The following is a 16,694-nucleotide window of genomic DNA, read 5'->3' on the forward strand; positions in this document are numbered from 1 at the left end:
TTTTATTGATCTTTGTTATTGTTTTCTTTGTTTCTATTTCATTTATTTCTGCTCTAACCTTTATGATTTCTTTCCTGCTGCTAACTTTGGGTTTTGTTTGTTCTTCTTTCTCTAGTTCCTTTAGGTGTAACGTTAGATTCTTTATTTGAGGTTTTTCTTTTTTCTTGAGCTAGGCTTATATAGCTATAAACTTCCCTCTTACAACTGCTTTTGCTGCATCCCATAGGTTTTGGATCGTCATGCTTTCATTGTCATTTGTCTCTAGGTATTTTTTGATTTCCTCTTTGACTACTTCAGTGACCTCTTGGTTATTCAGTAACGTATTGTTTAGCCTCCATGTGTTTGTGTTTTTTACAGATTTTTTCCCCTGTAATTGATTTCTAATCTCATAGCGTTGTGGTCAGAAAAGATGCTTGATATGATTTCAATTTTCCTAAATTTACTTGATTTGTGACCCCAGATGTGATCTATCCTGGAGAATGTTCCGTGCGTACTTGAGAAGAAAGAGTAATCTCCTGTTTTTGGAAGGATGTCTTACAGATATCAATTAAATCTATCTGGTCTTTTGTGTCATTTAAAGCTTCTGTTTCCTTATTTATTTTCATTTTGGATGATCTGTCAGTTGGTGTAAGTGAGGTGTTAAGATCCCGCACTATTATTGTGCTACTGTCGATTTCCTATTTTATAGCTGTTAGCAGTTGCCTTATGTATTGGGGTGCTCCTATGCTGGGTGTATATATATTTATAATTGTTATATCTTCTTCTTGGATTGATCCCTTGATCATTATGTAGTGTCCTTCCTTGTCTCTTGTAGCATTCTTTATTTTAAAGTCTATTTTATCTGATATGAGTATTGCTACTCCAGCTTTCTTTTGATCTCCTTTTGCATGGAATATCTTTTTCCATCCCCTCACTTTCAGTCTGTATGTGTCCCTACGTCTGAAGTGGGTCTCTTGTATCAGCATATATATATGGGTCTTGTTTTTGTATCCATTCAGCAAGCCTGTGTCTTGTGGTTGGAGCATTTAATCCATTCATGTTTAAGGTAATTATCAATATGTATGTTCCTATGACCATTTTCTTAATTGTTTTGGGTTTGTTTTTGTAGGTCCATTTTTTCTCTTGTGTTTGCCACTTAGAGAAGTTCCTTTAGCATTTGTTGTAGAGCTGGTTTGGTGGTGCTGTAATCTCTTAGTTTTTGCTTGCCTGTAAAGCTTTTGATTTCTCCATCGAATCTGAATGAGATTCTTGCTGGGTAGAGTAATGTTGGTTGTAGGGTCTTCCCCGTCATCACTTTAAGTATATCATGCCACTCCCTTCTGGCTTGTAGAGTTTCTGCTTAGAAAACAGCTGTTAACCTTATGGGAGTTCCCTTCTATGTTATTTGTCATTTTTCCCTTGCTGCTTTCAATAATTTTTCTTTGCCTCCAATTTTTGCCAGTTTGATTACTATGTGTCTCAGCATGTTTCTCCTTGGGTTTACCCTGTATGGGACTCTCTGCGCTTCCTGGACTTGGGTGGCTATTTCCTTTCCCATGTTAGGGAAGTTTTTGACTACAATCTCTTCAAATATTTCGCTGGTCCTTTCTCTCTCTCTTCTCCTTCTGTGACCCGTATAATGCGAATGTTGTTGCGTTTAATGTTGTCCTAGAGGCCTCTTAGGCTGTCTTCATTTCTTTTCATTCTTTTTTCTTTATTCTATTCCGCAGCAGTGAATTCCACCATTTTGTCTTCCAGGTCACTTATCCGTTCTTCTGCCTCCGTTATTCTGCTATTGATTCCTTCTAGTGTAGTTTTCATTTCAGTTATTGTACTGTTCATCTCTGTTTGTTTGTTCTTTAATTCTTCTAGATTTTGTTAAACTTTTCTTGCATTTTCTGGATCTCTGCCTCATTCTTTTTCTGAGGTCCTGGATCACCGTCACTATCATTATTCTGAATTCTTTTTCTGGAAGATTGCCTATCTCCACTTCATTTAGTTGTTTTTCTGGGGTTTTATCTTGTTCCTTCATCTGGTACATAGCCCTCTGCCTTTTCATCTTGTCTTTCTGTGAATGTGGTTTTTGTTCCACAGGCTGCAGGATCGTAGTTCTTCCTTTTTATGTCTTTTCCTTTGTGCTTCGTCTAGTTTCACGTGCTCACAGGGGGCCGCGTACAGAGGCCTCACATGCGGCGCTTCAGATTGTAAAAAGGCAGCATGAGCACTTTAAGATGGCAGCAGTGGGCTGCCTGCGGAGACTCTGCGTGGGACACGGGCTGTGAGATCTAAACTAAATTCTTAATTCAGATTCTTTTCTTTTTCACTATTAACTCAAACTACATTTCTTTTTCTTTTTTAACATCTTTTTTGGAGTATAATTGCTTTACAATGGTGTGTTAGTTTCTGCTGTATAACAAAGTGAATCAGCTATACATATACATATATCCCCGTATCTCCTTCCTGTTGCATCCCCTCCCACCCTCCCTATCCCACCCCTCTAGGTGGTCACAAAGCACCAAGCTGATCTCCCTGTGCTATGCAGCTGCTTCCCACTAGTTATCTATTTTACATTTGGTACTGTATTTATGTCCACGCCACTCTCTCACTTCACCCCAGCTTACCCTTCCCCCTCCCCGTGTCCTCAAGTCCATTTTCTACGTCTGCGTCTTTACTCCTGTCCTGTCCCTAGGTTCTTCAGAACCATTTTTTTTTTTTAGATTTCTTATATATGTGTTAGCATATGGTATTTGTTTTTCTCTTTCTGACTTACTTCACTCTGCATGACAGACTCTAGGTCCATCCACCTCACTACAAATAACTCTGTTTCGTTTCTTTTTATGGCTGAGTAATATTCCATTGTATTTATGTGCCACATCTTCTTTATCCATTCATCTGTTGATGGACAGATAGGTTGCTTCCATGTCCTGGTTATTGTAAATAGAGCTGCAATGAACATTGTGGTACATGACTCTTTTTGAATTATGGTTTTCTCAGGGTATATGCCCAGTAGTGGGATTGCTGGGTCGTATGGTAGTTCTATTTTTATCAATCTACATCTCTTAATGTTCACTACATTTCAATTTCTCCCTGTACAAAAGAGGAAAAACTTAATTGAACTTCAGAGAGAGACAAGAGTAAGCAATCAGATGCTCTAAGTTGTTCTGAAAGTATTAACTGATCTATAAAAATCATAATATTCTAAAATCATACACTAATATTCACCTTTAAATTCTACATTTCAGTTATTATTTTAACAATTACTTGAACTTCAGTGGCATCTAGTACCTAAGGTGCCTGGAGAACAGTTCCTCCCTTAGCCTTCTTCTTCCTCCTTCCTGTGATTTTTCATTTTCTATATGAATTTTTTTATGATCCCAGGTACTAGACCACCAGGGAGCCGCACCACATGTGAATTTTTTGATACAAGAAAAGCTATCCAACAAATACTGAAATATGTTTTATCCAAGAAGATGCGGTATATATATACAATAGAATGTTACCCAGCCATAAAATAGAATGAAATAATGCCATTTGCAGCAACATGGATGGACCTGGAGATTATCATAATAAGTGAAGTAAGTCAGACAAAGACAAATACCATATGATATCACTTACATGTGGAATCTAAAATATGACACAAATGAACTTATTGACAACTTATTTATAGAAACAGACTCAGAGACATAGAAAACAGACTTACGGTTACCAAAGGGGAAAGGGGGGTGGAGGATGGATAAATTAGGAGTTTGGGATTAGCAGATACAAACTACTATATATAAAACAGATAAACAATAAGGTCTTATTGTATAGCACAGGGAATGATATTCAGTATCCTGTAATAAACTGGAATGGAAAAGAATATGAAGAAGAATATGTATATTTATGTATAATTGAATCACTTTGCTGTACACTAGAAACTAACACAAGACTGTAAATCTACTATACGTCAATAAATAAATAAGCTTTATCCATATACGTTAGCATAATAATTCACCGTTATTAGCATGATCAATCGTGATAACATCAATAAGAAAAGTACAATTTAAGAGATTCAGCGACTCTAGAAAAGTGTGGAATGTATTCAGTTAGGAAGCATCTTGATCTTACCTCCTGCAATTTACCTCCTGCAATGGAATGGAGTTAAGTGGACACACCCATAATCCAGAATTTAGCCACCACATCCAAATTTCAGCACACTTCCAAGGATCATAAACTCCACCCCCAAATTCCAGAGATATTATGTTTTCTTGTGTGCCTGTTTAAAATTTTAACCCAATCTATTTCTTTTTGACAACACATCTAACAAATAGGATTCACTCACACAACTTCTATGGGCAACCACAGAAATGTAAAACATGATTCCTACGCATCAAAATGTGGTGTGAATTTCTTTTGAAATTGTGACTCAATATCTTCTATATCATTCTGTTATTCTTAAAAGAAATAATAAAACATTTATTATGAGCTCAGATTTCTTCAACAAACTAAAATTAAGTTGAACCTTAGTGGCTCAATCTACAAGTCCAGTCTGAGCATAAATATATCTGCATTTTCTTTTTAAAAGTATTAGTGTTCTTTTTCTCTTGCTGTTTTGAGGATATTGTATTCAGATGTTTAGACATCTAAGAAAGGGCAACTTTGGAAGCAACTACAAATAACTCTGCTTCAAACTCCTCCAAATGGCCTAAAAATTCGTCATAATTAATGGAGTGATGATGAAGAAAATTAACAGTCTTGACTGAGGATCACTGTACATTAACCTTATTTGCAGAGCCCACCTCCCTTGATGTTGAGGAGATGATAGCCAAGAAAACTAGTCTTCTCTTTTGACCTCCGAAACTGTTGAAACCTTATTCTTTTGTCTTTTCACATCAAGCATCCCACCTGTGTCAGACAAAATGTTTTTTTCAGTTTAGATCAAATTACAATTCTATACTGGGAGATGGTTAGGTCCTACTAACTCACTCAATCTTATTAATCTGCTTTTACTAAAAAATTTTTGTGTGACTTTTTTATCATCTGCAGCAATGAGAGATGAAATATATATTTTTTAAAGGCATACCTAAAACCATAATAAAAAGCTTTGTTGATCAGGAATAAAATAAGAAAGACAGTGATGAGCAAGGATAATATTCAGTACTGGCAAGAAAATAGGGACTGAAAGCATGTGATAAAGAATTAAACTAAAGACAAGAAAGCAGAGACTAAAGCAGGGCTTCTCCATCTCTTAAAGGAACCTTAAAAATGTGGTGATCCCTGTTTGGGTCCTAGCTGTACAGTGAGTGGTAGGAGGAAAGAGAGGAAGCACACAGACAGGACTGGACATACCCACCTGTGACCTCAATGGCTAAAACCTCAAATTACCATAAGACATGAACTCTCAGCCCTCAATATCAGATCTGGCTCCAGACTTGTTGAGGCAAGCCAGGTGGAGGCAACCATAAAACTAATAAAAAAGATGAGTGAATGTAGAGAGAGGATAAGCAAAAAGGGCCCATCCAAGAAGAGCTTGCATATTTAAATTCCAAAGCACATGAGAAAAACTGACATTAAGGAAGCCAACCATCATACTAAAAAATCAGGAGGCCAATTCGCTACCAACAAAATGCAAGTAACAGAACAATTTCAAAATAACTTTTAAATAAGTATTTCCAACTCTCAGAGATAAAGAAAATAACTATATACCAAAAAAGACAACATATATAAAAGAGGGCAGATACAAATGAAGAAAAGGTGGCTATGCAAAAGAAGCAATAGAAATCTGAGAAATAAAATTAAAATCATTTAAATAAAAAATAATTCATGAAGGTAAACTATTATACACACATTCTAAGAAAAAGTAGTGACTTACAATACAGACAGTATTAAAAAAATCAATCCAGAAAGCAACAGATTCTAAAAGGCAAATTATAAAAGGAAATTTAAGAGATAAAGATGAATTAAGAGGATCCAACATACACCTAATAGGAGTTCCAGAAGAGAGACAAGAGGAAAAGACAAAGAAGTAATACCTGAAGGAAAATGGCTGAAAATTTTCCAGAATTGAAGGAAGACTTAAGTATTCTGATCAAAAGCATACCCTAAATGTCAAGTGGGAAAAACAAAAGTTACTTGTAAACATATTGTAGTGAAACTTTAGGACATCAAAGACAAAGGAAAAAAATCTACAAAATTATCAGAAAGTAAAGAAAAATGCCAATAAAGAATAACAATTCTTAATGGCAACAAGAGATAATAGAAAACAATTAAATTATAACTTTCAAATACTAAAAAAAGAATTGTCAAGCTAGCATTACATACATAAAGTATCACTTAAGAGAGGAGGAAAAATAGACATTCTCACATACATAAAGATTAATAAGATTTATAACCTCATTGAACAGACTAAAGAACAAATTTCAGCAAGAAGAAAAGTGAACCCAGAGAGGAGTGAGATGCAAGAAATAAAAGCAAGCAGAACAAGAGGTAAAATACATTAAGAAATATAATTAATAACTAAAAGAACTTTTTAGGAACTGGATTTTCAGTAATAAAAAGTGATACATCATAATTTACGTGACACAAGTAATTTGAAGAATAAACACAGAACTATGGTTCTAGACAACTATTCCAAAAAAAGATGGGAGGTAGAATGTCAGTGTATAATTAAAGCATTGAGGCATTTTTCTCCCATGCAAGAAAGAAATATTTAACATCTTCAAGTTTTGTAAGAAAGAATATATAGTTGAAATGTATGACAAGAACATAAGGGCACTTGCGAAAGAATAGAAATATGATCTATAGCTTTTAAACCAGTAGAAGAAAAGGAAAAATAGGGAGAAAATAAAAACTTCATCAATCTAACAGAAAGCAAGAAAGAAGTGGAGGAAAAGAAAAAAAAGCTACACCAAGGAAAGAAATAACAAAATAAGACACCCATAGATATTAAGTCCAAACACATTATTTATCAAATGCAAAGTAATTAAACTTTAGCAAATTCAAATAGACTATCAGATTAGATTTTTAAAATCCAGCCCTCAGCCGCTCATAAGAGACATTAACAAAACAAAATGACTGGGAAATCTGAAACAAATGCATACTGAAAAAAAGACATCTAGCCAAACACTAAACAAAAGTTAGCTGTTGTCAAGATAGTAGTATCAGGCAAATAAAAATTCAAGGGGAGATGATGCTGCTATAGGAAAATATTAACTTTGAATCAGATGGACATCTGATCTGGTGATCACATGTTGGATGACCCCTGCTCTAGATCCTGGATCCTATCACGAGGAATTCGAACCAGTGCTCAAGCCCCCAAATTGCAGAAAGACTTGGCTGTGGTCTGGGCTGTTCACCACTGCATTGGCACTGTGTGTACACATGCTGCAGCACCCAGTGCCTGGCATGGACCGGGAGTTCAGAAACACTGAAAACAAATGGACACTGAACATTGTAAAGGCAGCAGAGGAACCCCACCTCTTTTTCTGTACCCTCAGAGGTAAAACGTGGTGCATGACTCACCTCCTGCAGCTCTGAACGGAGTTACCCCCCCTCCATCCTCTCTCCTCTCCCACCCCAATGTGTTCCGAATACTGTCTATTTTGTTGGTGCAGCTATGCAGAAGAAAATTCCAAGAAAAAAATATCTGAGGTTGAGGATCTTGGAGCAGAACACAGGAGCTGTGCCTCCGGAGCCCACTCCTGGGGTGAATGAAAGGGGAGCGGAGGTGGGGGAGGGAGGATTGGAACAATACAGGCATTTTCAGACAGATCTCCTATATTCTAACATGTTCCCTTTGACCTTGTATCATTCTTCGTGGTTTTGAGTAAAAGAATCTCTAATAATAACTTCATTCTCTGGGGGCGGGGGGGAGTCAGAGTTGTGTGGAATTTTCAGAAAGAATTTTATATCAGATTCTAAAACTGAGATATAAACACATTCAACTAAGCCTATAAGCTCCCCTGTACTGACAGGCAGCTTTGAATGAGTTTTGATGGCAGGTGGCTTTTTGGAAATTACTAAATGAAGATCAATCATTGCAACTTCCTATTTCTCAGGCAAGACCTTCTTTTTGCTACGATGTTTTTCACTCTAAAATAGGGGGGAATAAAAATGCACGATCCCTGGTCAGTCCTGGTCCACCACCTTCCTGAGAATCATCTCGAGAGGTTAAGATTCTCTCCGGCAGTAACTGAAGAAGAGTTACAGTCGGCAATGGCGGAGTGCTCATAACCAATCTTTATTTGTCCTTTTCTTCAAGGAACACCTTAATACTTAGCAAGGGAGACTTTTTAGCGAGGCTGAGGAAATTTCTGCACGTATGTGACGATGACAGAGACAAAGAAACAGATTCATCAAAAACAGAGTTAATAGCTAAATAACAGACATAAAAAAAAGTGGTATCTACACATGGGATTCCATTGCCTGTCACAATTTAGTTCTGATATTTAATTATCTGTCGTCCAGAACAGGGGAGCATTTGCTTCAGCTTGTGGCCTTTATTCATTTCACCCGACGGGGTTGGAGGTCGATTGCATACATAAGAGTGGTTTTCAAATGCAGGTTTGTTAGGGGGGAAACAGAGGTAAGAACAGAGGAAGCTGAGAAATAACTGTTCCATTTGTTTGCATATTTATGACTTTTTCTATTGATAGGGCTGGAAGGAAGCAACTTGGATTTTTCTGTTCCTTTGTATTGTAAGACAGAGATCTAAAAGTTCATAAAACATATGTGTTTCATTATGGAATGCTTACCATGTGAACCTTATCAAGCCACCACGCAGAGCAGGAAGTGGAACATTGAAAAAGTCTCCTCAACTCCCTCCCCCCGAGAACACCATCCTGATTTCTGTGACAATTCTTTCCTTGCGTTTCTTTATAGTTCTGCCAATTTCTTAAACCCCAAAGAGTTCAATTTTGCTTGATTTTGAACTTTACAAATAATCTTACAGTGAATACATTTGTATCTTGTTCTCACTCAATCTAAAGTTTATTAGATTTATCCATGTAGTTATACATAGATGTAGGTCATGTATTTTCATTGTTATATATGTATTCCACCATATGATGATACCAAAACTGTATTCACCTATTCAACTGGTGATGGACATTTAACAGTTTTCAGTTTGGGGTTATTTAGACTAAGGCTGAACATTCTTAAATGTGTCCTGGTGCACACATATAGAAACTTCTTTTGGACAGATGTTCAAGAATGTTCAGCCTAGGAGCAGAATTGGTAAGTCATGGACTACTTGCTTCTGTGTGTGTGTGTGTGTGTGTGTGTGTGTGTGCGTGCGCGCGCGCGCGCACAGGCGTGCATGTGTGTTAGGAACACATGAGATCTACCGTTTTAAATTTTTATGTGCGTAATACAGTATTGTTAACTACAGGCACAATGTTGTACAGCCGATCTTCATCTTGTAAAAATGAAACTTCATACCCGTTAAACAGGAACTCATTTCTCCCTCCCCCCAGCCCCTGGCAACCACCAGTCTAGTCTCTGTTTCTATGAGTTAGACTATTTTGGAACGTTATTAACAACAGCCAAATATGGAAACTAAATGTCCATCAATGGATGAATACATAAAGAAAATGCAATATACACCTATGATAGAATATTATTCAACTTTTTTTCAGTTTTTCTATAATCTATTTTATTATCATCCGAAGATCACATATGCAGTTAAGAAAATGAACCAAATCATGCAGTCGGCTGTTCTCTCAGTTCTGACTCCCCACAGCTGTGATATTAGGAGAACCAAAATGTGGAGGTCAATACTTTAATGTCAGAAATCTGCACCCTCCCTCCCCATCTGTACACACCTATTTCATTCATCATCTTGACAGTCTGCACAAGAAAACCATCTTAAGAATATTATTCAACTTTAAAAAATAAGGAAATCCTGTCACTTGTGACAATGTGGATAAAACTGGAGGACATTATGCTTAGTGAAATGAGCCAGTCACAGAAGGGCAAACACTACATGATTCCACTTACATGAGGAGAGACTGCTTCTTTAACTTTGCTCATTACTGTCAAACTATGTCCCAAAGTGCTTATACCAATTATCATCTCACCAGCTGTGTATGAGAGTTCCAACATATGAATGCCTGGGAAATTGGTAAATAGCTTTTTCTTGTTCAAATTGAAAGATATGGAGCAGACCATGAAGTGGAGAAATACAGAGAATGTTTGTGCTCTGGTGTGTTGGAAACCTATGGACTTTAAAACCACACATGATTAGATCCCCCACTTACTGTGTGGCCTTTTACCTAATTTGCTTAACCTTTCAATTTTCCTTTATGTAAGATGGGAGTAATGTTCATCTCAGGACTGTTTGAAGGACTAGAGAAATATATTTATTTCATGGTGCCTAACATGGTACCAACGTAAATTAGGGATGAAATGATTGATAGCTATCAGTATCATTCTCTGTCTCACTTATTTCCAAAACCAGAGTTGAAGAATCAAAGATCCAGTTTCTCTGAGGGAGTTACAAGGGCAGAGAGGTACACTTTGCAGATTGTTTGCTGGTATTATATAACATGCTTGTTCTGTGGTACTTGAGCAGAGAAATGTATCTTGAATAAATAAGAACAGAAAAACATAAAACCTCTTTTAGGACCTTCAGAACTCCCAAGTCAAATATCCAATCAAGTGCAGCAAAAGGCACCTCTTATGAAACACTTAAAAGGAAAGACCAGAAAGTAACTAAAAACAACTGTGTTCAGCCAAGCTAAAATGGAAAAAGTAAATATTCCACCAGATTTTAATGTCATCATTTTCATTCACTCACTGGGATCTGCTCATTCAGAAGCAGGTGTGCTGCTATGGAGACCATTCTACATATTCCCTTAGAGTCATTCATTCACCTGAGGTCTACTGCAAGAGTTGACAGCTGACTCTATGATTTAAAAGTCATTTTAAAAGTCACTAACCTCCTTTCATTCTGAGTTATTGTTCCGTTTTCCAGCTTTTTAACTGTGGTCGCCAGAACTTTATTTGCGTCATTGGCGAAGTCTAAGTCTCGGACCTCAGACAGCGGGACAGACACAATGGCAAAAGCTTCTTTATCTTCTTTTGTTTGGCAAGTTCCGATCTGCAATGTGTTTTTCCACTAAGATTAGTTGTTTTACTAAATAACTATGTAATATTCTTCAACTACTAACACATCTTAGTACTGTTTAAGAGATACAAAACAGGAGTAGAGATTCCAAACACAGTAATTCCTACATGCATCGTCCACTGTGAAAGGCTGTAGGGACACAGATTTTCCGTGCCCATTTCCTGCCTTGTTTTCAAAGCCCGACTAGAAATGTATCCCTTTCACACATGTTCTTTGCTTCAGTTTCAACAGAGGAGAGGAAATGCCCTCCTAGAATCTTCTTCCCTTTCTATATGCTGCTCCCACTCTTTTGGTATCTCTGCTGCATCATCCTGAATCACAGCCTGGCTGCAGTCAAGCCTCTAAGTTCAGCTACCTAAAGCAAGTGGGAGGCACGAGTGCTTGATGAAATTAATTGCAATAAGCTCTAATACTGGTAAAGCTCAATTGTAAGAACATGTCAGTCACCCCCTAATCCTATTCACACACCATCTGGCTGAAAAGTAAACCATGCTCAGCAACATTTACCTTCAACATAACAGGCCTCTCTTCATCTGTGTCTATGGGGATGCTAGTACTGGTTACCCACGTGTTTGTACATAAATGTCTTAACCGAACGTATGAATTCCTAAAAGCAAAATATATTAAAAACACAGATTATAAAAAATTAGCACACTTACATGTCAACATATTTACCAGTTTCATACATGATATGAATATAATATAGTTTTAGACTAGTAACTGACTCAAGGGTAGATCAGTCTGGTTTAAGGGGAATATCTGAACCGTAGGCTATTTCAAAGCATGCAGTATTATTACATAAACCAGTGGTTCTCAAAATCTGGTCCCTGGACCAGCAACATCAGCATCACCTGAGAACTAGTTAGAAATGCAAATTCCGAGGCTCCATCCCAGTCCACTGAATCAGAAACTCTGAGGGTGAGATCCAACAGAATTTTACCAGCCTTTCCAGGCAATTCTGATGCATACTAAGGTAGGAAGCACTGCCTGTGTAACCATCTGAGTTAAAACTGCTGTCTGATTGTAGTCCCTTTTGTGGTTTAACCATCTGCACGTAAAAGTACATAGTGCAGTCGATCCTCATTAATCGCAGATTCCATACCTGTGAATTTGCCTACTCACAAAAATGTATCCGTAACCCCAAAATCAACACTTGGGCCACTTTGGAAGTCATTCTCAGACATACACGGAGTGGCAAAAAGTTTGATTCCCTGCCACTCACATTCCCAGTGAGGCTAACAACGCGATGCTCTTCCTTCTTGTTTCTGCTCTCACACTGTCAACAAGTGTCTTTTTGTGGTCTGTTTGGTGCCATGTTTTTCACCGTCTATTATTAGTGAATTCATTGTTTAAAACAGTCCTAAGCATAGTGCTGAAGTGCTGTCTTGTGTTCCTATAGAGCAAGGCTGTGATGTGCATTATGGAGAAAATAACTCATATAAGAGATGCTTCATTCAGGCATGAGTTACAGTGATGATGGCCGTGAATTCAACACTAATGAAACAATATATATTAAATAAGGTGTCTTTAAACAAAAACACATATAAAATAAGGTTGAGTATTGATTGATTGACAAAAATATTGTGCCCAGAGGCTTGCAGGAACCTAACTCTGCATTTCCCTTAGAAGCAATGGTCAGCATTTGCTAATTCATGTTCCAGAAATAATAAGAATCAACTGTACGTGAACTGAGAGAGAGTGCATAAGAAAGGACAGCTAGAGCTTCATCCAGCTCAAATATAATCATTTTTAGTGAATCTATTATCATTATTTCTTTAACAAAATGGATAAAGTATCTATTAAAAGAAAACCACTGAGGTAAGTTCTCTGCCTTCAAGTTGCTGAAAGTTCAGTAGGAAAGATAAGATAAATAAATCATATAACATGAGGCAGAAAGCATTAAGGCCAATAAGAGAAAATCAAATAAAACGCCAAGGACTTCAGGGAAAGAGATTCATTCTCAAACATCATGATTCTTCTCATTCACAAAAGTAGATAAAATCGAGATTGAGTTAATGCACTGAATAAAATGTCTTACAGCAATTTTTGTTAGCACTAGCTAGAGAATGGGTAACTGACCATTCTGGTGAATGCAGTGGTAGTCCTACACCTGGTCCCTCTCGTGGTGTTTCTAAAAGAGACCCCCACAAAGATCCACCTTGTCGACTCTCAGGTAAAATAAAAGAACATATATATTCTAGAGGAAATAATACCCACAGGACTAAAAAAAAATGCCGCCAGAAAGTATAGAGTCTGCTCTTCCAGGGGAAAGTGCTGTGAAACACGGTATGTTTGTAATAGATGTTCTGCTGCCCTGCACAGAGGTGCCTACTATACCGCCTATCACACTTGGAACGAAATATTAGAATGCTTTAGCAAGACGTGAACGAAGTTTCAAATAAATTAAGTGCAAAAAAAGAAATAGAGATTGTTTCAAAAATCTAAAACAGCAAAGGTCCAATCCTTGTCCAAATAATCAGCAAAGGTCCAATCCTGAATTACCTCTGTCTTACCACTTATCTTCTGCATGGAATTATATAGGAGATGTCATTTGGACTCAGTTATCTTCCTCATTGTATTGATATTTTAAGCATCTGGAAAGTGGGGCCATAGCTTATTCAGCTCTGTGTCGTCCCCCCTATTCTTACTCCTGGACCTTCTATAGCTGCTTATGGAGTCAACCTAGATGGCGGGGTTCCAAGCTAAAGAGACTACACTTGAGCATAATAGCCTGCAATTTCCATGAATTTTGGAAATGAATAACTCTTTAGGACCCACACCACATAAATCCATTGTTAAAATCTTGACATAATCTGAATGTCTTAAAATATGAAGGCACAGTAGCATAGTGGTTAAGAGTACAGATTTTGAGTTCACACAATCCACGATCAAATTCCACTTCATGAGCTTGACAAGGATCAATCAACCTAATGACACTGAGCCAGTGGTTCTCCAACTTGGCTACACATTAGAATCACCTGGAAAGCTTTTACAACCCTATTGCCCAAGTTGCACCGCACACCGTTTAAATCAGAAGGTCTGGGAGTAAGAGGAGGCATCAGTACTTTTTAAAGATCCCCAGGTATTCCAACGTGCACCAAAGGCTGGGAATCACTGCTCCAAGCCCTTGATACTTAAAAGTCTAGCCCACAATCCAGGAGCATCAGCATTATCTGAGGGTCTGTTAGAAATGCAGACCTCAGACCCCACCCTAGACCAAGCAGATCAGAATCTGAGCTGCCATCAGATGCCCAGGTGGTTCAGTACACATTAAAGTGTGAGAAGCACTGATTACAGAGTGTAAAGTTTGAGAAGTATTGGACCCCGCATTGGAATCACCTGGGTACTGATTTTTTAAAGTAAAGCCTGCATCCTGCCCCCAAGACTCTGATTTTACTGGTCTTGGTGTGGTCAGAGCATGGAGAGGGCGCAATGCTGCCCAGGTGACTCCAGTTTAGAGCCAACTTGAAAAGCACTGCTCTAAGTCCTTAGTTCCTGATCTGTAAGAGTTGCTGCCAGCATTAAATAAGACATTTATAAAGAAGCTGACATAGTGCTTAGCACACAGCAAGTGCTCCAGAGTTATAATAGTAGTCATTATTAAGTGTTAATTAGTGTTAGCTTTAAAACAATTAATGACAAATGAATCTATGTTAATACAAAATTCTGTTCTATACTGAGAAGGGCTTCAGCAGTTCTGAAACATTAATAGATGAACCTTTCCATAGAAAGTGAGGCTCAGGGGTTTGTCTTGGGTCTAGTCACATTAGAGTAAGATCTTTCTATCATTTCCCTAAGCAAACTTTCTTGGTTAGAGTTCAAGAAGGACTCTATTCTTGCTGAGTTAAAATCTAAAATGAATAGTCAGAGTAAGGGTTTATTAAGATGCAATACTCAGAAGAGAAGGTCAAAGACCTGCATCAGGCCAAACCTTCAGAGGGGATTTCTTTACAGGCTTCTATTGGTACAACAGAGTGAGAGATGGCTCATATAAGGCCAAGATTCAGCTATATGTCTACCATCCGAGTATAAACCAGGTCCGACTCTGCTTAGCTTCCAAGATCAGACAGCACTGGGCCCATTCAGGGTGGTATGGCCGTGGACTCAGCTACATTTCTCATGAATGAGAACAGCCATGAAACAGCCGAGGAAGTCCAAGGAGCAGTGTTTCTTGGCAGTGTTAGTACAGCAACTTTTTACCTCCCCTGAAAGTAACCTACACAATAATGTCTGCATTTTGAGCAGGTACCTTCAGCCTAACCACTGCCATCTGCCCAAGGCTGAGACAATCATGCCGTACCAAGGACAATTTAGAACCATACCACTAGACCTGAATATATGGGCAAAACTCCTCTATGCATCTAGAGATCGCATCAGAGTGCTATTGCTGGAAAGTAGACAGCTCTAGGCAAAACAAAAAAATCTTAATTAAAATAATCAAATCCAAGTGAAAGAATGTAAAATACTCTCTTACGTTAAGTTCTGACTCCCTCGTTAACAATCTCCTTTCCCCTCCCTCACGGAGGGCCGACTGGTTTCTTAGCTGGTCCTTCAGCACACCTAGCAAATCCCAAGATTCTTCCACTTTGTGTTCCTGCTGCTTGAAACACTTCTCCCATATGGAGAGGATTTGACCCTTCAAATCATTCAGATCTTTTCCCAAATGTCCTAAATCAAGAGGTCTCATAATAGAGCTCCCCATACTCTTCAGTTTTTCTTCAAAGCGTTCTTATTACCTGACCTTATATTTTATGTTTATTTGTTTATTGCCTCCCACTCCCATTTGAATTTAAGTTCATAACCAGTTTGCTCATGGTTTTCTTCTCAATGCCAAGGGCAATGCCTGGAATGGAACTGATGTTCAGTAAAGGTTTGTTGACGGAAGGACTTCCCTGGTGGTCCAGTGCTTAAGAATCCGCCTTCCAATGCAGGGGACGCGGGTTTGATCCCTGGTCGGGGAACTAAGATCCCACATGCGGTGAGGCAACTAAGCCCACGTGCCGCAACTACTGAGCCCGCGCTCTGCAGCCCCTGCCACAACTAGACAGAAGCCCGCATGCCACAAGGAACACCCCGCGCACTCTGGAGCCCGCGCCACAACTAGAGAGAAGCCCGTGGGCCGCAACAAGGAGCCCCATGCACCACAACAAGGAGCCTGTGCACCACAACAAAAGATCCCACATGCCACAACAAAGATCCGGAGTGCTGCAACTAAGAACCAACACAGCCAAATAAATAAAATAAATAAATTTTTAAAAAAAGATTTGTTGACTGAATGACTAAATAAATGAACAAGTGGATGATGAGTGAATGAAATTTGAAATTTGACATTATAAAAATAAATGCCATGACTATTAATGGAAATGCTTCTAGATCATTTTTTATTTTAGTAACCACAGGCCATTTAAGTAATAAGAATAAATGATTCTTAGGAATTTTTCAGAATTTCTTTTGTCCTGCACATTTGAATTATTTTTAAGAATAAAACAAACTATGTTAATCTACTCACAAAAGAGGAATGATTTTTTTAACTCTTGTTCTTCACTTATTTTTTTTTTTTTTTTTTTTTTTTTTTTGTGGTACGCGGGCCTCCCTCTGCTGTGGCCTCTCC

At 38.0% G+C, this 16,694-nt stretch overlaps 1 protein-coding gene across 6 annotated transcripts in view; it reads right to left on the reverse strand.

Moving 5' to 3' along the window:
- ITPR2 (inositol 1,4,5-trisphosphate receptor type 2) overlaps nt 1-16,694 on the reverse strand; it is a 537,217-nt gene that overhangs the window by 371,115 nt on the left and 149,408 nt on the right. For all 6 annotated transcript variants that reach the window (XM_024129066.3, XM_028491109.2, XM_028491111.2 and 3 more), the window contains 2 exons: nt 11,591-11,690; nt 10,896-11,056 (listed from right to left, as the gene is read on the reverse strand). In XM_024129066.3, the coding sequence (XP_023984834.1) occupies nt 10,896-11,056; nt 11,591-11,690 (261 nt within the window). The remainder of the gene's footprint in view (nt 1-10,895; nt 11,057-11,590; nt 11,691-16,694) is intronic.

The sequence above is a fragment of the Physeter macrocephalus genome, chromosome 6 (genome assembly GCF_002837175.3).
Source record: "Physeter macrocephalus isolate SW-GA chromosome 6, ASM283717v5, whole genome shotgun sequence".
NCBI lineage: Eukaryota > Metazoa > Chordata > Mammalia > Artiodactyla > Physeteridae > Physeter > Physeter macrocephalus.